At 40.0% G+C, this 22,318-nt stretch overlaps 1 protein-coding gene across 4 annotated transcripts in view; it reads left to right on the forward strand.

Moving 5' to 3' along the window:
• Positions 1 to 22,318, forward strand: part of DYNC1I1 (dynein cytoplasmic 1 intermediate chain 1) — a 339,110-nt gene that overhangs the window by 80,238 nt on the left and 236,554 nt on the right. For all 4 annotated transcript variants that reach the window (XM_036863139.1, XM_036863141.1, XM_036863140.1 and 1 more), the window contains one exon: positions 10,016 to 10,131. In XM_036863139.1, the coding sequence (XP_036719034.1) occupies positions 10,016 to 10,131 (116 nt within the window). The remainder of the gene's footprint in view (positions 1 to 10,015; positions 10,132 to 22,318) is intronic.

Consider the following 22,318-nt stretch of genomic DNA (forward strand, 5'->3'; position numbering starts at 1 on the left):
TGAAAAAGTTCAATAAATTGGTTTTAACAGATCCAATAAAAATTTTGTCACAGGAGAGGGAGAAAACACTTTGCTTACCTCTTATAATATTCCTTTATCAAGTCCCCAAACATTTCTTGAGAGCTGTCACCTGCCCGACTTTGTTCTCTACCTTCAAGAACCTTGAGTAAGCAATTATGGGATATTTTCTGTTCCACACTTGCAACTGGACTTTCATAAAACAATATTCTTTTTTCTATTCTGTTTCAGAAAAATTAATATGGTCAGTTGGGAGGGATGTATGCTTATAGTTTGGTACTCAGTGACTTAAAGATTTCTGTAATTTTATAGCTTTATAAAGTTAGAAGTTACAACTTCTACAGAAGGTTTTTCATAAATATCAAGTCAATAAAAGGCCAATCTATAAAATTTTTATATCACTGTTGTCCTTTATATGCAACACTGGAGAAAACACACTTCCGTACCTTCTGATCTTATAATTCTGAACTTTCAGTTTCCTTTGTAAAGTGGGCACTTGATAGCAGAACTCCCACCAATATTGCCAAGCTCTGTTATAACCATGACTATTTTGATTCTTCTCTCATCCTGGGAGTTTGCAAGATTTACCTGTGTGATGAAGTTTAAGGCAGACCCTTTAACTGTGCCTGTTGACTGAACCAGACTTGACATTTGCTTCTGTTCAGGAAAAATGGTTTAGCTGCCAAACTAATATCTCTGCACAGTAAGAAGCAAATATCATCGAAATGAGATAAATACTTCCTCAAATGATTTTTTAAATGTGAACATAGAAAATGGAAACTGACCCTCCTTGATGTAATTGGAAAAGGTCAGCCATCAAGCTGCTTCTCAGGCCTTGGAGAAAACACCCACTCTGAACATAGGGATAAATTGTGTGTGAAGGGGCTGCAATGCTAGGCTCACTTCCTCTGTGTGGTACCCCATCTCCACCTTTCCTCCGTGTGGTGTCCCATTCTCAACTCTAGGAGCAGGTCCTCAAGATGTCACACCTTCACACCGAATTATAGCAGTATACGGTATTGGGAAAACTAGTTGGCCTTTTGTCATTTTTAAAAACTTCTTTCATATTTCATGAGTTTCTATGTCCTTAGGTCTCTATATGCTCTTCTTCTATGGATGCAGTATTTTCTCATGTGACTCTAGGTGGGTGGTTGCCAGGACCACATTTTCTGCTTTGTCTTCTTTTCATAGCTTTGGTCTTAAACTTCATACAATTGGAAAACTCCTCACCATAAACTCATCCACTGAGGTACTCATTTTTATCCCAAAGCAGAACTGTCTCGGGATTCTCCAGTGTCTTCCAGTTAACACTACTTATTTTCTTCCCATAAGGCATGAAGCCTTGATATGATCTCCAATTTATTCCTTTTCTTTCACCTTCCATACCAAATGAACTGCCTTAATTCTTTTCCAGCGTCACCGAACTACAGCATTTTCTTTCTGTTCCCAGTGGCATTGCCACTGAGTGCCTTCTTATCACCCTGGACCACGTTTCCACATTTGCTAGACTGCTGGTTGCAAATCCAGTAGTCATTCCTGCTTTGATTTAGTGCTTTGCCTGGATTCTTTGTTTAGTTACTGAACTCAACCAGCCTCTGTCTGTAGGTCGTTTCTCAGTTCCCCTTTTTCTCCACCTCAGCTTCTAAGGCCCCACGCATAGGCTCTGGTCGCTCATTTGTCAAAGGGGGAGATTTAGACTCCATTCTTCACATAGTTGCTTCACTTTAAATGTCTCTTTGAAGCCGTCAGTTTGTTAGTAACTTTCAGTAATTCCTCATTGTCTACAGCATAAAGTGCAAGATCTTTAGCCTGAGATTTAAAGCCTTCTAATCATCTGGCCTTAGTGTACCTCTCTAAATTTATCTTCCACTGCTACTCTGTCAAAATTCTATTCTGAAAACCTGGTCTTTCAGGCATAAAATGTGAATTCAGTCTTTAGATCTTTGCACATATAGCGCCTTCTCCCTGAGACACCCTCCTCGTTCCTTTCTACGACTGAGTTCTGCCTGTCCTTCAAGACTTATACCAGGCCTTTGGTTCTCAGTGAAACTTGCTTCATTTACCCAAACACATAGTAATCTGCCTATTATACTCTCCTGTCCCACTGATTATGTGAATTGCTCATGTTGGCTCTTACTACCTTTCATTCTTATTTGCTTTTTGTTGTATATGTTCAATCTCCTCATCCTCTCTTTATTGTAAGGATCTGGCATGGTTCTGTGCTTCAAAAATGGTTTGTGGTTGCTGATAAAGATGTTGGCTGCAGTAGTTCCCGTGCCAGTTGTCAAGGACTTTGTAGGTACCCACATAAAATTTTTGGACAACGAAGAAAGTGGCACCATTATCACTTTCACTGTCTTAAGGGGCTCTTCTTTGAGAAACCTCAAGGAATTTTATAAGCAGCACTAGGAGGAAAAAGTCACTGGCAGCACCATTAATGTGTGTTGGGGATGAAATACTCACATGCAAATAAGCAGGAATAAAACCCAGCAGGGTTGAGTCTGGAACCAGTGCAGACATTCTTTTATTCCTTGGCCTTGACCTACTTTGGCATCTGGCCAAATAACTCCTTGTCTCTGGGAACATCTGCTCCTGGTGTTATCTGCTTGACTTCCAGGTTTCTTCCCTGCTCCAGAGACTGCCCATTAGTACAATGACCCCTTTCGTTTCCTGGCTTCTGAGTGCCGCACACTGGCTTCTGATCCGAGCTCCTGACTCTGCCACCTTACGGCCCACACTTCTGCCACCAGGTTTAACCAGTGTATCCTCAACATTATAATTTCCAGTCACTGAACACTATGAGACTGCTATTCAGAGACCATTATTGAGAGTCTTTGTGGTTCACAATTTGTAAAACTGGAAGAGTTTCTTAGATGCTTGGTATATTCTTATTGTGGCTTTTCTTTGTCTTCACATAGGCTCTTGTACTGTGATATTAAAACAAAAATTCTAATGTGAGGGTAGTCAGCGTCCCAATATTGGTGATATAGCTTTACCTCCCAATATTGGTGATGGGTTAGAAGATGAATCATCCACTCTGATATAAGTGCGTCTTTGAGGATCAGCTGATGGCATCTGAAATTTCCACAGCAGCCTCTTGCTTAACACTTTAGCAGTCTGGAGCCAGATCTCCGATATTATTGGGTTCCCTTATGAGTCCAATAGAGATAGTACCGCAATATTAATGCAATTTCTTTCACTTATTTGAGTATGAAATGCAGGAACATCAAGTTTGCTGTATGTAGTTCACTGTGGTCTGAAATTAGAGCATCAGAATATGAGTTGTATTGTGTCTAACTGATTCAGGAAGAATTTGATGATGCTAATGCCAGTGATGGATGACATGCTCAGGTGCTCTGAAGGCTTTCATGACCCCTGGGAAGCTCTCGAGTGATAAGGTGCCTCCTCTTGAATCTATCCTCCCACAGTCAGATTTGGCTACTGCTTGGGGCCCATGGGCATCAAGAAGGAGCAGTATTCGTGACAAAGCCTTTCTCTGCTCCCCTGCTCAATCTTGCCACTGAACATTAAGAAAAATTAAGCATGGTCAACTGGATATCCATATGCAAAAGAATGAAGTTGAACCCCCCTACTTCACATATATGGAACATTAATTCAAAATAGACCAGAGACCTAAATGTAAGAGCTAAAATTATAAAACTCTTAGGAGAAAACGTAGCTGTAAATCTTTGTGACCTTGGACTGGGCAGTGGTTTCTTAGATATATCACCAAAAGCACAAGCAGCTAATGAAAAAATAGATGAATCGGACTTCATTAAAATTTAAAACTTTTGTACTTCAAAAGGCACCATCAAGAAAGTGAAAAGGCAACCCACAGAATGGGATAAAATATTTGCAAATAATATATCTGATAAGGGTCTAGTATCCAGAATATATAAAAATCTTTTACAACTCAACAATAAAAAGGCAAATAACCAAATTTTAAAATGGGCAAAGAATTTAAATAGGCATTTCTTGAAAAAAGATATATAGATGGCCAATAAGCACATGAAAAGATGCTCAACATCATTAGCCATCAGGGAAGTTCAAATCAAAATCCCAATGAGATACTACTTCACAGAGACTAGGATGGCTATAATGCAAAAGACAGATAATGGCTGACAAGGATGTAGAGAAATTGGAATCCTTGTATACTGCTAATGAGAATGTAAAATGGTACAGCCACTTTGGAAAACAGTGTGGCAGTTTCTCAACAAGTTGAACATAGAATTACCATATAACCCAGCAGTTCCACTCTTAGGTATATATACCAATTCAAAAAGAATTCAATTCCAAGAGAATTGAAACCATACACCCACACAAAAACTTGTACACAAATGTTCATAGCAGCATTGTTCTTAATAGACAGAAATGGAAACAACCCAAGTGTCCACCAACTGATGAGTGGATTAAAAAGAATGTGGTATATCCATACAATGGTATATTATTTATCAATAAAAAGGAATGACATTCTGATACATGGTATAAAGTGATGAACCTTAAAACAAACTAAGTGAAAGAAGTGAGACCCAAAAGGTCATATACTGTAATATTCCATTTATATGAAAGTAGACAGAAGTAGATTAGTGGTTTCCAGAGGCTGAAGGAGGGAGAATTGGGGGAGTGACTCCCAATGAGTACAGGATTTCTTTTGGCGGTAACGAAAAGGTTGTGCAATTACATATGTGAGGTTATATGAGTTTGTGTATGTACTAAAAACCACTCAATTGTATACTTTAAAGGGGAGATTTTATAGTATGTAAATTTTATTTCAATAAAAAAAAATTAAGACAGCCTTGATCTTAAGTCTCTGATCAAAGAGCTCTGCTTTTTGATGCTTGCCATCCCAAACCAGCCCCCACCCATATCTTTGTCATGTCAAAATCATTTTCCTATTTAATTCTTAAAGGCAGCTTAACAGTAGTTTCTTTGAAATCTAGTGTTTTTTTTTTTTAGCACTCCCCAGGTAGGCATGAAACAGTGACTCTCTCCATATTTTCAGGTCACAGATGCAGTGACTTCAGAAGCTGAGGTTCTGTTGTTCATGGCTTTCAAAGGAATGTAGGTCTTTTCAAAAATAGGGACAAAACCAGGGTATCCCACTTTGGTAGATAAATCTATGCTTTGCAAGTATTTATTCTCTGTATTATTAAAAATAATGTTTAAATATTAACTGCATTTTAAAATGTCAGTAAGCTTTCTCTTAAAATTTCCTTCATCTTTGAAATGGGAGAAGAGCCAAAGAGTTTATATTTATTAGAATTCCAACTGCTATGTATATGTTTCTCATCCTTTTATTTGGGAGTAAGTGTGTATAACCCGTAACTTTCTTCCACGTTGGTAGACATCATAGGCCGTGATGAAGTCACATTTTGAGCTTCATCTTCCTTGGATAATGAAACTTTGCAAGTAGTAGGAAAGCCATGCTAACCTTATGGTGGGTGGATAGGCAAAGACATTACAAGTAAACCAGAAAGGGGAATGGAGACAGTGATTCATGCAAGGGAGTTTTTTTCTTCTTGTGATGCATAATGTCTAACTGAGGGCAAGTGGACAAACCTGAGAGAATTAGACTATGCTAGTGGTGGGTCATAAATCTCAACACCCTGAGCCCCGGCAAATAACCTTCTCAAGCTTCAAATACCTTCCATTTTTATTCTTTATCAAGACCTGATTTTTCTTTTCTGAAGAAACAGTTCAACTTTGGTGCAATATGGCTTTGCTCAGCCAGCTTGCCCAGCCAAGCTGACAGGACCAGTTGGAAGGAAGCCTCCAGGACTTTTAGTGGGGAGTCCAGCCCTAGCCCAGGGAGATGTGGGCCCCATGTCACTTTAGGACCAGGCCAAGTCAGCGAGTAAGGGATCCGTGGTTGCATTGCCCAGTGTCTCTGGGATCCCCTGCCTGACATTTTAGTTTTAGATCTAGGATAGACCCTTGTGCCAGGCCCTTAATATTTTGTACACTGCAGTCTCCTTTGTCTGAAACTCATCCTCTTACCCTCTCATCTTTGTTCACCTTTGCTCCCAGCCTGTCTCATAGAACTTTATAAGCTTGGTCAAGAGATATCATCTCTGCTCTGTGGGACTGAGACCTCATCCTCTAAGCTGCAGGGTGGAGAGGCCCAAGTGAATCTGGAAACAATGAAGCTTCTATGTCTACTCTCTAATATTTCTAAATCAGTGGTACTCAGCCTTTAGTGAGGGTCAGAATCACCGGTGGGGGTGGGTAATTAAAACACAAGTTGCTGGACCCTATAATTTAATAATAATGCCATGGCCCCCATGGCATAGATAATTGAATTCTCAACTTACATTGCTGCATCATGCCTTCTTTCTCCTCCTTGTACTCTTCTCTTCTTCCTTCCCTTTCTTCCTCAAACATTTATTTAGTGCCAGCTCTGTACCTGACACAGAACTAAGCCCCAGGGTACAGAGACAACTCAGTCAGGGATAAATAAGTAAGTTTCAGTCAAGTCAGACATGAGACGAGGACAGTGACATGTAACAGGGGCTGTAGTGGAAGAGTGTGTGTGTGCGTGTGTGTGTGTGTGTGTGTGCGTGTGTGTGTGTATAGTAGCGAGGGCATGAGCTTTGCAGGAGGGATGGTGGGACAGCGGGAAAGGTATCCCAGAGTCAGAACAGAAGAGCCTGCATGAAATGTACAGCGTAATTAGAAGGAAAAGGAATTAGAGTAGCATTAATTCTACAATACAATGTGGTTTTTTTTCCCCCCTTCCTTTGCTAAGTAGTTTAATTTCCACCCTTGAATAAAAGAATTATGAGCTGGGAAGACTGAGCAAAAATAAGAAACACAATGCTCAGTGTTTGTGCTTTTAAAGAAAATAACTACTATATATTTCCTCTTGTAGACATAGTTACATGATAATTTTGTCAGATGATAAAATTGTAGAAGTATCTTAGGGACGCTGAAAGTCTCTATCACGGGGTTGTATGAACGGATAGATCCTGGATCAGCTGAGACGTGCAGACCCTAAGGCTGGCCTGGGAGAGACCCAGAAGTGGGGACACAGTGGGAGAACACAGCTAAGAGGAAGGTCTTTGCCATGGAAGGGCGCCACCTTCTGCCAGACTTTCTGGAACAGCTAGGGCTGGGAACAGTTGTGTAGTACTCACACCACTTTAAGCAAAGTTTTGAAAACCGAGAAGTTAAAGGAAAACCAAATGGACTCTCTCAAGCAGCCAAAACCTACCCATGTGCCGTACAAAGAAATTAGGAGTGTGATTCTTATGTTCTACTGTCAGAGATAACTTCAAATCTAGTGTTTTAGAAAATCAATTTAGAGCATTCATAAATCTGCCTTCTCTGATTTTTTGAAACAAATATAAGCATTATTATAATCAGTCAAAAAGATAAAAGTAGAGCCACCTACTATGTGCCAGACACTAAATTAAGTATTTTACAAGTATTAGCTTCATTTAATCTTCATAACAATTCAATGATATGTACCCATGTTATAGATGAGATGCATGAGGCTTAGAGGGGTTTGTCACTTGTCCAAAACTTTTACATACCATTCAGCTGGTAAGTGACAAAGAGGGGATTTGAACCCAGTTTCTGTATGAGCACGTGACTTAACCATTATGCTATGCTGCCTCACTAGTTGGTTTCAGTTTGCCTTGTGGATTATCAAATTACAGATCAGCTTCCCGTCGTCCAGTGCCTATGGCTGGTCACCCAACAAGACAGGCCTACAGCTTATGCTTGCATCTTATTAGCAAGATGCGCTGGAATCCCTGGCTGCAGATATAGGTATTTCTTAATTGGACTGTGGAGATCTTTGGGCCTCACACAGATGCCCATGGAAGTCTAAACTCCAGGGTGATCTCTCCATGCCGGGTGTGACCCCATTGTGAATTGGTGGTGGTACATTACCAGCCCATGTTTCCTTTCCATCTCTTTGCCTAAGATGAAGCTGAACCTCCTGGGGCCTCAGAAAGATGCTCCAGGCTATTAAACAGCAGAGGGGGCTTTGTCTCAAGCAGTCCTGGGGTGTCTAGTCATGTTTTATTTTTCAGATGCTTCAAGAAAGACCCATTTCAGGAAGAAAAACATACTTCTTTTACCCAAGAAGGACTTAAAATAATACCTGAATTTCTTGCTTTGAAACCTTGAGCCTTTTACCTTGTTTGGTAATTTTGTTTCTAGTATATTTTGTGTGCTTTCCCCTAATTCTGTGTGAGAAGGTTTGGAGGAAGTGCTGGGTCCCCAGCCTGACCCTCCTGTACGCTCTGTGGTCCAGACATCTGAGTGAGTGAGGCCCACATGGCCCAGGCCTGTGTGGAGCTTGGGCTACAGTCGTGCTTAGTGGGGCTGCAGAGACAGCCAGCTGGGCTTGTTTCTAAACCAGCCTTTGTTTGTTTGTATCTACTCTGTGCTCATCTTAGGTTTTACCTCAATTTTAGTGATTCATAGAAAAGAAGAAATTTTTGTTTTCCTAGAATGCTTAGGAAATTGTACATGGAAATTCCCAGCTGTGGTATGCATTTTCTTTCATTTTATCATTACTACTACTGAAAAAAAATACAATGAGTCTGTGCCATTGCTAGTAATAATTTAAAAAGTAATACGAAAAGGGTATGCTTCTATTGATCCTAGAGAGCTAGGGAATGTGGAATTGTGGCTAAATGGTTATGTTGCCTTTCTCTCTCAGAGAGACACACACATACTCTATTTCCTGGAAATTTTAAAGAAATATAGTAAAATATGTCCGATACGGATACTAAATCTATATACTAAAATAATGTTTCAGAAACTATTTTAAAATATATATGTGTGTAAATTGTGTACATATGTATATATAACATATACATAGCATATGCATTATATGTATGAGGTACATAGACATTACCCATACTAATCCTAGTACTAAGAACTAGTAGTATCTCCATTTTACAGATGAGGAAACCGAGGCACAGAGAGATTAGGTAACTTATTCAAGATCACACACATAGCTGGTAAGTGTGGGCTAGTCTTATGTGATTAACGACCAGACTCTACTGCCTCCAGGAGTGGATGTTTCCTGGGTGACACAGGAGGCACTTCAGAGCTGGGGGGTAACTCAGAACTCACCATTAAGAACCTCAGGTAGGAGTTTGACTTGGTGGCAAAAGCACTGGACCAGGACTCAGGCCAACAGAATTTTCTCCCTGGTTCTACCATTTACGAGTTGCATATACTTGGGAATGTCTCCTACTGAATCTCACTTTCCTCATCCATAAAATGGAGATGGTGATAATCTGCCCAGAAGCTTCATAGTGGTGTCATGAAGACAGTTGACATCATGGATGTGAAAGACATCTGAAAATTCTTGATGTGCTCCATAAATATTCAGAAAGGATTTTTTTTTTTTACATGGTCACGGCTCATTTGGGAATTCTAAACTAAAACTTTATCATTCTTAGCCCAGTCCCCTTTTCACTCAATTTGTGCTGTATCAACGTATCTTTAAACAAATTCGCATGCTGATCTGTATTAGTTTCTTTTCTGGAGAAATGGGAGATGTTATACTCCCCCTTGGAATATCATCCTCTCATTACTATTATAGAGAACAAATTACTCCACTAATCATCTCTTTTTTCTTCAGATTTGAGAAGCGTTACTTTTCTTTTGTCCCTCTTGTCTAAGGGACTAGAATCCTGTATTACCAATGAAAATTCCCTTTATAACCTTTAATCAAGAAAAATCAGAGTTGCTCAGAATGGAGGGGTCTCATTTGAAGTGGACAAGACCTGGTTTTGCAGATAGAAAAGCTGAGGGTCAGCCTGAGGGACCTATCTGACACCACCCAGCAACACAGGGGCAAAGTGGGCCAAAACCCCAAGTGTCCAGACTTGCAGCCCAGGGCCAATTCAACTTCATGACGCTGCCCCTTGTACTGAGAAGCTGTGGGTATTTGGGGTTTGTTTGTTTCATTCCTGATAGATCTTCTGCAAGGAATGCCTTCCCTCTCTAAGCGTTTGTCCTTTGTTACTTCTAGACGAAGACTGCATAAGCTGGGTGTGTCAAAGGTTACCCAAGTGGATTTCCTGCCCAGGGAGGTAGTGTCCTACTCCAAGGAGACCCAGACTCCTCTGGCTACACATCAGTCCGAAGGTAAACTCTGTCTTTTGTTCACTTTCCATATGATCTCTGGAGAAATTGCCAGGGAGTTACATCCTTCTTGTTGATTTCATACCTTACCATAAGACATCTTCACAGGACACAACTATAATGACACACCAAAAGCTTAAGTCTCCTTTGACTCTGGTTTTGGAAATGCTGGAGAGGAAACCCAGTGGTATTCCTCCAAAGGACCCATGAACTTTAAAATGGATAACTTAATGAGGTCACAGTTTGTCAACACTGTGTGAGGAGGGGGAAAATCACCAAAGGATAATGTAATAGAAACTTCTCTGAATTTTATTGATAAGAAGAGTGTGTACATTAAGAGTCAGCATTTGCAGGAGTCAGGAAACTGTAGCCAACCACCTGTTCCTCAAATTAAAGTGTTTTGGAATACAGCCATATCCAGTCCTGCATGTCTATATGACTGCTTTCTTGCTACGTGGTAGGGTTGAGTACTTATGACTCACATGGCCTGAAATCTTTACTGTAATCTGGTGCTTTTCAGAAAAACTTTGCTGACCCCTGACTTGCTTTGCCAATTCAGATGGCAACACGCTATAATTTCTTACCACGATTTAAAAAGACTTTCCATGCGATCTCCGTCTGGGTGAATGGGAATTAACTCCATGCCTCCTTCGTGCATACCCGAAAATATCAAGTGGAAAATGTATGTGAAAATACACTAATAAGAGAAGTTGAAGCTAATCAATCAAAATGCTTCCTAGAAGTCAAAAATTACACCAAAGCAAAATTACTCCAAAGCAGAAGCAGGAGATGTGTGCACTTAAAATAGGATAAGTGAAGGTTGCATTGTTAGAGAATATAGCACTGTTTTTATAGCTAAGCAAATTCTCTTTTTACTTTGTTATTTTATTGTCTGGTGTGGTGAAGAGGATGTTAGCATTCTGGGTTCATTGTTGTTGTGTAGTAAATACTGAACAAAAGCCATGAAAATGAAAAATGATTCGCATTCCGTGCTTGGTTTACAGCATATATAAATCAGTGCACTTTGGTTTGTGCAAGTTACAGAGCTTTTCAATTTTGGTTTTAAACACATAACATCAAAACACAAGTGAAATTGGATTCCTTGAAGTAGAGCGCTGCCTACAGGCCTTCTGAAAACCTTTCTTGGTTAATGCTGTCTGGCGTGGTGATGATTCTTTGGTAGCAGGGCCTCTGTTTTTCACGTGATAAGAAATGAATTTTAGAAGCAAACAAGTAGCACCCTCTGGTGGTGAAATTTTAAACCAACTATTTCAGTGAACTTGAGAACTGTATATTAATGTGGCAGAAAATACAAAGTTAGAAAAGCCTTTGGGAGTTCACCTAGTCTATCCTTGGGCCTCTAGGCAGATCAGGAAGATCATTAAAAATAACCTCGTCACCCAACCAAAACATTTGTTTGAGTTAATTTGCTGCCAGAGGTATTTGCAGAGCTGTAGCCTGAGGTATGTTTATTTAGCCCCAAATTTGACCCATAACGTAAAGTTAATACAACTGAAATGGGAGAAGGAGTGAATTATTTTTTGGAAATGTGTAGACTTTAGATATTGGAAATGGTACAGAAATATTTACAAGGGAAGATAAATTAGGGATGAAAAGGCATCAACTCTAAACTTTTAAACTGGAACACATCAAAAGGAGAAGCCTGGGCATTCCATTTTATTACTGCAGAGAGAGCTTGGGAGCCCTCATTATGCTGTGGTCCAAGCAGCATGAGAGAAGGAATTTATTTCTCAGCTCTTGGCAGAAGTTCTTTCTGTTTTGTTAACAGGACTCACAGAGCTTTTTTATGGTGATGGGTGTTTTGATGGTTCAAATTCCACAATACAGATTTGAACTCAAAGTGAGCTACCGTATCTCTAGACAGTAAAGCAATCCCCGATGGGTTTAGACAGGAAGAACTTTGGATTTGAGTTCAGCAAATCGTCCTCTCACCACAGATGATTCCTTGACCTCTGGCTGCCTGGTGTCGTCCAGCCCCTGGCTGATGGGGGTGCCCCATGCTTGCCTTTCACCTGCTGAGTGAAGTGGGGAGGCTCTACCACATGGCAGGTTTGGATTGGCTTCCAATTTGGGAGCTTGGGCCATGGCAGTGTTTTCATGATGACTGCAGCCCTTCAGGGTCAGGAAACAATGAACTACTGAATTTCATGACACAGTGAGGCTCTTGGATGGATAATACGTAAAGCTGTGGTGCGTATAAGATCTGCTTTAGCTCATTATTGCCCATGGTGTATGAAGGAACGCTGATTTTTTTTTTTTAAAACATCTTTATTGGAGTATAATTGCTTTGGTGTGTTAGTTTCTGCTTTATAACAAAGTGAATCAGTTATACATATACATATGTTCCCATATCTCTTCCCTCTTGCAGCTCCCTCCCTCCCACCCTCCCTATCCCACCCCTCTAGGTGGTCACAAATCACCGAGCTGATCTCCCTGTGCTATGCGGCTGCTTCCCACTAGCTATCTATTTTACATTTGGTAGTGTATATATGTCCATAACACTCTCTCACCCTGTCACATCTCACCCCTCCCCCTCCCCATATCCTCAAGTCCATTCTCTAGTAGGTCTGTGTCTTTATTCCTGTCTTGCCACTAGGTTCTTCATGACCTTTTTTTTTTTTTTTTTTTCCTTAGATTCCATATATATGTGTTAGCATACTGTATTTGTTTTTCTCTTTCTGACTTACTTCACTCTGTATGACAGACTCTAACTCCATCCACATCATTACAAATACCTCCATTTCATTTCTTTTTATGGCTGAGTAATATTCCATTGTATATATGTGCCACATCTTTATCCATTCATCCGATGATGGACACTTAGGTTGCTTCCATGTCCTGGCTATTGTAAATAGAGCTGCAATGAACATTTTGGTACATGACTCTTTTTGAACTATGGTTTTCTCAGGGTATATGCCCAGTAGTGGGATTGCTGGGTCATATGGTAGTTCTATTTTTAGTTTTTTAAGGAACCTCCATACTGTTCTCCATAGTGGCTGTATCAATTTACATTCCCACCAACAGTGCAAGAGTGTTCCCTTTTCTCCACACCCTCTCCAGCATTTATTGTTTGTAGATTTTTTGATGATGGCCATTCTGACCGGTGTGAGATGATACCTCATTTTAGTTTTGATTTGCATTTCTCTAGTGATTAATGATGTTGAGCATTCTTTCATGTGTCTGTTGGCCATCTGTATATCTTCTTTGGAGAAATGTCTATTTAGGTCTTCTGCCCAGTTTTGGATTGGGTTGTTTGTTTTTTTATTATTGAGCTGCATGAGCTGCTTGTAAATCTTGGAGATTAATCCTTTGTCAGTTGCTTCATTTGCAAATATTTTCTCCCATTCTGAGGGTTGTCTTTTGGTCTTGTTTATGGTTTCCTTTGCTGTGCAAAAGCTTTTAAGTTTCATTAGGTCCCATTTGTTTATTTGTGTTTTTATTTCCATTTCTCTAGGGGCTGGGTCAAAAAGGATCTTGCTGTGATTTATGTCATAGAGTGTTCTGCCTATGTTTTCCTCTAACAGTTTGATAGTGTCTGGCCTTACACTTAGGTCTTTAATCCATTTTGAGTTTATTTTTGTGCATGGTGTCAGGGAGTGGTCTAATTTCATACTTTTACATGTACCTGTCCAGTTTTCCCAGCACCACTTATTGAAGAGGCTGTCTTTTCTCCACTGTATATGCTTGCCTCCTTTATCAAAGATAAGGTGACCATATGTGCGTGGGTTTATCTCTGGGCTTTCTATCCTGTTCCATTGATCTATATTTCTGTTTTTGTGCCAGTACCAAACTGTCTTGATTACTGTAGCTTTGTAATATAGCCTGAAGTCTGGGAGCCTGATTCCTCCAGCTCCATTTTTCGTTCTCAAGATTGCTTTGGCTATTCGGGGTCTTTTGTGTTTCCATACAAATTGTGAAATTTTTTGTTCTAGTTCTGTGAAAAATGCCAGTGGTAGTTTGATAGGGATTGCATTGAATCTGTAGATTGCTTTGGGTAGTAGAGTCATTTTCACAATGTTGATTCTTCCAATCCAAGAACATCGTATATCTCTCCATCTATTTGTATCATCTTTAATTTCTTTCATCAGTGTCCTATAATTTTCTGCATACAGGTCTTTTGTCCCCTTAGGTAGGTTTATTCCTAGATATTTTTATTCTTTTTGTTGCAATGGTAAATGGGAGTGTTTTCTTAATTTCACTTTCAGATTTTTCATCATTAGTGTATAGGAATGCAAGAGATTTCTGGGCATTAATTTTGTATCCTGCTACTTTACCAAATTCATTGATTAGCTCTAGTAGTTTTCTGGTAGCATCTTTAGGATTCTCTATGTATAGTATCATGTCATCTGCAAACAGTGACAGCTTTACTTCTTCTTTTCCGATTTGGATTCCTTTTATTTCTTTTTCTTCTCTGATTGCTGTGGCTAACACTTCCAAAACTGTGTTGAATAATAGTGGTGAGAGTGGGCAACCTTGTCTTGTTCCTGATCTTAGTGGAAATGGTTTCAGTTTTTCACCATTGAGGACAGTGTTGGCTGTGGGTTTGTCATATATGGCCTTTATTATGTTGAGGAAAGTTCCCTCTATGCCTATTTTCTGCAGGGCTTTTATCATAAATGGGTGTTGAATTTTGTCGAAAGCTTTCTCTTCATCTATTGAGATGATCATATGGTTTTTCTCCTTCAATTTGTTAATATGATGTATCACGTTGATTGATTTGCGTATATTGAAGAATCCTTGCATTCCTGGAATAAACCCCACTTGATCATGGTGTATAATCCTTTTAATGTGCTGTTGGATTCTGTTTGCTAGTATTTTGTTGAGGATTTTTGCATCTATGTTCATCAGTGATATTGGCCTGTAGTTTTCTTTCTTTGTGACATCTTTGTCTGGTTTTGGTATCAGGGTGATGGTGGCCTCATAGAATGAGTTGGGGAGTGTTCCTCCCTCTGCAATATTTTGGAAGGGTTTGAGAAGGATAGGTGTTAGCTCTTCTCTAAGTGTTTGATAGAATTCTCCTGTGAAGCCATCTGGTCCTGGGCTTTTGTTTGTTGGAAGATTTTTAATCACAGTTTCGATTTCAGTGCTTGTGATTGGTCTGTTCATATTTTCTATTTCTTCCTGGTTCAGTCTCGGCAGGTTGTGCATTTCTAAGAATCTGTCCATTTCTTCCAGGTTGTCCATTTTATTGGCATAGAGTTGCTTGTAGTAATCTCTCATGATCGTTTGTATTTCTGCAGTGTCAGGGGTTACTTCTCCTTTTTCATTTCTAATTCTATTGATTTGAGTCTTCTCCCTTTTTCTCTTGATGAGTCTGGCTAATGGTTTATCAATTTTATTTATCTTCTCGAAGAACCAGCTTTTAGTTTCATTGATTTTTGCTATTGTTTCCTTCATTTCTTTTTCATTTATTTCTGATCTGATCTTTATGATTTCTTTCCTTCTGCTAGCTTTGGGGTTTTTTTGCTCTTCTTTCTCTAATTGCTTTAGGTGCAAGGTTAGGTTGTGTATTCGAGATGTTTCCTGTTTCTTGATGTAGGCTTGTATTGCTATAAACTTCCCTCTTAGCACTGCTTTTGCTGCATCCCATAGGTTTTGGGTCGTCGTGTCTCCATTGTCATTTGTTTCTAGGTATTTTTTGATTTCCCCTTTGATTTCTTCAGTGATCACTTCGTTATTAAGTAGTGTATTGTGTAGCCTCCATGTGTTTGTACTTTTTACAGATCTTTTCCTGTAATTGATATCTAGTCTCATAGCGTTGTGGTCGAAAAGATACTTGATACGATTTCAATTTTCTTAAATTTACCAAGGCTTGATTTGTGACCCAAGATATGATCTATCCTGGAGAATGTTCCATGAGCACTTGAGAAAAATGTGTATTCTGTTGTTTTTGGGTGGAATGTCCTATAAATATCAATTAAGTCCATCTTGTTTAATGTATCATTTAAAGCTTGTGTTTCCTTATTTATTTTCATTTTGGATGATCTGTCCATTGGTGAAAGTGGGCTGTTAAAGTCCCCTATGTCCCCTAAAGTCCCCTATGATTGTGTTACTGTCGATTTCCCCTTTTATGGCTGTTAGTATTTGCCTTACGTATTGAGGTGCTCCTATGTTGGGTGCATAAATATTTACAATTGTTATATCTTCTTCTTGGATTGATCCCTTGATCATTATGTAGTGTCCTTCTTTGTCTCTTGTAATAGTCTTTATTTTAAAGTCTATTTTGTCTGATATGAGAATTGCTGCTCCAGCTTTCTTTTGATTTCCATTTGCATGGAATATCTTTTTCCATCCCCTCACTTTCAGTCTGTATGTGTCTCTAGGTCTGAAGTGGGTCTCTTGTAGACAGCATATATATGGGTCTTGTTTTTGTATCCATTCAGCCAGTCTGTGTCTTTTGGTGGGAGCATTTAATCCATTTACATTTAAGGTAATTATCGATATGTATGTTCCTATTCCCATTTTCTTAAATGTTTTGGGTTTGTTATTGTAGGTGTTTTCCTTCTCTTGTGTTTCTTGCCTAGAGAAGTTCCTTTAGCATTTGTTGTAAAGCTGGTTTGGTGGTGCTGAACTCTCTCAGCTTTTGCTTGTCTGTAAAGGTTTTAATTTCTCCATCAAATCTGAATGAGATCCTTGCTGGGTAGAGTAACCTTGGTTGTAGGTTTTTCTCCTTCATCACTTTAAGTATATCCTGCCACTCCCTTCTGGCTTGCAGAGTTTCTGCTGAAAGATCAGCTGTTAACCTTATGGGGATTCCCTTGTGTGTTATTTGTTGTTTTTCCCTTGCTGCTTTTAATGTGTTTTCTTTATATTTAATTTTTGATAGTTTGATTAATATGTGTCTTGGCGTGTTTCTCCTTGGATTTATCCTGTATGGGACTCTCTGTGCTTCCAGGACTTGATTAACTATTTCCTTTTCCATATTAGGGAAGTTTTCAACTATAATCTCTTCAAATATTTTCTCAGTCTCTTTCTTTTTCTCTTCTTCTTCTGGGACCCCTATAATTCGAATGTTGGTGCGTTTAATGTTGTCCCAGAGGTCTCTGAGACTGTCCTCAGTTCTTTTCATTCTTTTTTCTTTATCCTGCTCTGCAGTAGTTATTTCCACCATTTTATCTTCCAGGTCACTTATCCGTTCTTCTGCCTCAGTTATTCTGCTATTGATCCCGTCTAGAGTATTTTTAATTTCATTTATTGTGTTTTTCATCATTGCTTGGTTCCTCTTTAGTTCTTCTACGTCCTTGTTAAATGTTTCTTGCATTTTGTCTATTCTATTTCCAAGATTTTGGATCATCCTTACTATCATTATTCTGAATTCTTTTTCAGGTAGACTACGTATTTCCTCTTCATTTGTTAGGTCTGGTGTGTTTTGACCCTGCTCCTTCACCTGCTGTGTGTTTTTTTGTCTTCTCATTTTGCTTATCTTACTGTGTTTGGGGTCTCCTTTTCACAGGCTGCAGGTTCGTAGTTCCCGTTGTTTTTGGTATCTGTCCCCAGTGGCTAAGATTGGTTCAGTGGGTTGTGTAGGCTTCCTGGTGGAGGGGACTAGTGCCTGTGTTCTGGTGGATGAGGTTGGATCTTGTCTTTCTGGTGGGCACGTCTACGTCTGGTGGTGTGTTTTGGGGTGTCTGTGGCCTTATTATGATTTTAGGCAGCCTCTCTGCTAATGGATGGGGCTGTGTTCCTGTCTTGCTAGTTGTTTGGCATAGGGTGTCCAGCACTGTAGCTTGCTGGTCGTTGAATGAAGCTGGGTCTTGATGTTGAGATGGAGATCTCAGAGATTTTCGCCGTTTGGTATTACGTGGAGCTGGAAGGTCTCTTGTGGACCAGTGTTCTGAAGTTGGCTCTCCCACCTCAGAGGTACAGCCCTGATGCCTGGCTGGAGCACCAAGAGCCCTTCATCCACACGACTCAGAATAAAAGGGAGAAAAAAGTAGAAAGAAAGAAAAAAAGAGAATAAAATAAAATAAAATAAAACTATTATAATAAAAAATAAGAAAAAAAATTAAGAATAAGTTTATTAAGAAAAAAAAATTTTTTTTAGTTTTTAAAAATAGATTTATTTTTTATAATAAAAAATAAGAAAAAAATTAAGAAAAAATTTATTAAGAAAAAATTTTTTTAATTTTTAAAAATAAATATGAAAAAACTTATTAAAAATTTTTTTAATTTCTAAAAATAGGAAATAAGGAAAAAATTATTAAGAAAACATTTATTAGGAAAAAAAATTTTTTTAAGTAAAAAAAAAGAAAAAAAGAAAAACAAAAAACAAAAAAACGGACGGACCTAACCCTAGGACTAATGGTGAAAGCAAAGCTATACAGACAAAATCTCACCCAGAAGCATACACATATACACTCACAAAAAAAGGAAAAGGGGAAAAATTAATATATCCTGCTCCCAAAGTCCACCTCCTGAATTTGGGATGATTCGTTGTCTATTCAGGTATTCAACAGATGCAGGCACATCAAGTTGTTTGTGGAGCTTGAATCCACTGCTTCTGATGCTGCTGGGAGAGATTTCCCTTTCTCTTCTTTGTTCGCACAGCTCCCAGGGTTCAGCTTTGGATTTGGACCCGCCTCTGCATGTAGGTCGCCTGAGGGCGTCTGTTCCCCGCCCAGACAGAACGGGGTTAAAGGAGCAGCTGCTTTGGGGGCTCTGGCTCACTCAGGACGGTGGGAGGGAGGGGTACGGAGGAGGTGGGGCGAGCCTGCGGCGGCAGAGGCCGGCGTGACGTTGCAGCAGCCTGAGGCGCGCCGTGCGTACTCCCGGGGAAGTTGTCCCCGGATCATGGGAGCCCGGCAGTGGCGGGCTGCACCGGCTCCCGGGAGGGGCGGTGTGGAGAGTGACCTGTGCTCGCACACAGGCTTCTTGGTGGCAGCAGCAGCAGCCTTAGCGTCTCCTGCCCGTCTCTGGGGTCCGCGCTGATAGCCGCGGCTCGCGCCTGCCTCTGGAGTTCGTTTAGGCGGCGCTCTGAATCCCCTCTCCTTGCGTGCCGCGAAACAAAGAGGCAAGAAAAAGTCTCTTACCTCTTCGGCAGCTGCAGACTTTTTCCCGGACTCCCTCCTGGCTAGCACTGAAGCCCGAGCCTCAGCTCCCAGCCCCCGCCTGCCCCGGCGGGTGAGCAGACAAGCCTCTCGGGCTGGTGAGTGCTGGTTGGCACCAATCCTCCGTGCGGGAATCTCTCCGCTTTGCCCTCCGCACCCCTGTGGCTGCGCTCTCCTCCGTGGCTCCGAAGCTTCCCCCTCTGCCACCCGCAGTCTCTGCCCACGAGGGGCTTCCTAGTGTGTGGAAACCTTTCCTCCTTCACAGCTCCCTCCCACTGGTGAAAGTCCCGTCCCTATTCTTTTGTCTCTGTTATTTCTTTTTTTCTTTTGCCCTACCCAAGTACGTGGGGATTTTCTTGCCTTTTGGGAGGTCTGACGTCTTCTGCCAACGTTCAGTGGGTGTTCTGTAGGAGCATCCACGTGTAGATGTATTTCTACTGTATCTGTGGGAAGGAAGGTGATCTCCGCGTCTTACTCTTCCGCCGTCTTGCCTCGTCCCCTATTTTTGAAGTCATTATGCGACTATGGAAAATTTAACAATATTCAAACTGTTGATCTCAGAGCATTGATCTGTTCTACATCTAATGGAGTTCTTATGCGTTAGGTTTTTTGACATCTTCTCATTTTACTCTTGAAAGTGGAAGGGAAGGTACTTTGGACTTGCCCAAGCTTAAGCTTCTCTTCTCCACTATGTACTATAATGAACATTCTCTTAATTTGTGATCGTAATGACCTGTTATGTATGGGAAACAGTCCAGAGAATGATTTAAGCCCTGGAGATTTAGGAATGAGGTCCGCACAAACACTGGTTTTTCAATACAAGTTTAGATCTTCCCTCTCTGCTTAGGTCATTAGTTGCAGAGAAAGAAGGCTGAGAATAGGTAACAGTGATTTGGGGAGCAGGATATCTCTATCTCCAAAACATTTTAAACACGTGCTTCTTATTCCCAGGTCATAAGAAAGGAAAAAAATAATGGTTCCCTTCCAAACTACGTCTGCTTTGTCTTATTAGTATCTCGCTGGACTGACTGTGAGGTCCTGAGGTTCATTAGGAAGCCAATCTTCTGCATCTTTATTATAGCGGGAAAGTGACGGGCCCATACTAGGCTCCCAACAGATGCTGTCGAATGACAAGGATGAGGCCAGACATCTTAGAAACCCCAGGTTCTGCAGTGACCCCTAGGAGAATGAGAACTTCTTAACTTGCTGGAAAAATGTAAGCCAATCTGGAGGGAGGAGGAGGAAACTTACATAACCTGTTGATCATTTGAAGAGTTCTCTGATCTTCCTCTTCTCTTCGTGATATCTTATAAATGCGAACTTAGTGGTCCCGTGTTGGCCACCCCCCTCCCTTGACCTCCCTCTTATGCCTTGTTTCTTATATCCGAGAGAGACCAACCCACTTGCATTTTCCAAGGCACCATGCAGCCTCATGCCTCCACACGCTTGTACTTACTGTCTCCCACCTGGAATGCCATCTCTCCTGTTTGCCTTCCTTCCAGACCAAAACCAAGGGACAGCTCCTTGGTAATTCCACTTATGGTTGACGTCTCTCCTCGTACCATGGGCATAGTCCATCTTCCCCTTATCAAGCTATTATTTAATTTATTTAATATATTTAATTATTATTTAAATGTCTTCCTTTTAGATTGGATCTCCTTGAGGGCAAGGTGTGTGTGTGTTTTGTTTTTTTTAACTTTTATTGGAGTGTAGCTGATTTACAATGTTGTGTTAGTTTCAGGTGTACAGCAAAGGTGAATCTGTTATACATATACATATATCCACTATTTTTTAGATTCTTTTCCCACATATGCCATTCTCTACTCAATACAGAATATTGAGTAGAGTTCCCTGTGCTATACAGTAGGTCTTTATTAGTTATCTATTTTATATACAGTAGTGTGTATATGTCAATTCCAATCTTCCAATTTATCCCTCCCCCCGTTTTACTTTTATGTTTAAAATATTTTTAGCCATAAGTTTATTTTCTACATCTGTAACTCTATATCTGTTTTGTAGATAAGTTCATTTGTACCCTTTTTTTTCAGATTCCACATATAAGCGATATCATATGATATTTGTCTTTCTCTGTCTGACTTACTTCACTCAGTATGACAATCTCTAGGTCCATCCATGTCTCTGCAAATGGCATTATTTTGTTCTTTTTTATGGCTGAGTAATATTCCATCGTATATATGTACCACATCTTCTTTATCCATTCCTCCATCAATGAACATTTAGAAGGTGTGTGTTCTTTACCTCCATGTCCAACACAGTGCCTGGCACAAAGAAAGGGCTCAATAGATATCAGTGGAAGAAATGAAGAATGAAATGATTCTAGACAAATAAGAAAGAAGAGAAAATGCTCATTGTATTCTGGGGAGGATGGAATATGATCCATGCATTAAGGCTGCACTGGTTTTATGGGGTTTTTAAGGAAAAGTCACGAGAGTGTGTAAGGAGGGGAGTTCAATGTTTCTGTTTCCACCAGGCCTGTATTTCCGTGCCCAGGCTGGTGCAGGCGTTACTGCCGTGAACATGACACAGTTATGAGAACTGAAGGAGAAAGTCACCGAGGCCACCTGGCTTGGCCCAGGAAAGAGCAAAGCAGTCACCAAGTTTGTACTGTGCAGAGATACTGTTTATAAAGTACTTTGAGTTTGGAACAGGTGTGCAGGAAGGTTGAGGGGAATTCTTGGCTGCTTGAGGGGAATTTCTACCTTGGCTTCCCATGCTCTCTGGCATATATTCAATATAGATGCTGCAAATATAGAGATAGTTTCCCAGGATAAACTAGTCCAGCACTGCCCAATAAAAACATAATGAGCCATTATTCATTTTAGTAATGTTTTATTTAACCCAGTATGTTTAACAATTATTATTCCAACATATAATCAATATAAAAATTATCAACAAGATACAGTACATTCTTTTTTTTATATTAAATTTTCAAAATCTGGTTTGCATTTGACACTTACAGCATATCCCAATTCAAACACTAAGTTTTCCTTGGAAATACTTGAACTGTAATAAGATTTCTTAAAATTTACAATTGAAAAAGTAAGTTCATATACCACTGTTGTTCCAAACATATTTGAAAGCTGTTCAATAATTGGATCAAA

Source organism: Balaenoptera musculus, chromosome 9 (genome assembly GCF_009873245.2).
Source record: "Balaenoptera musculus isolate JJ_BM4_2016_0621 chromosome 9, mBalMus1.pri.v3, whole genome shotgun sequence".
NCBI classification, from domain to species: Eukaryota; Metazoa; Chordata; class Mammalia; order Artiodactyla; family Balaenopteridae; genus Balaenoptera; species Balaenoptera musculus.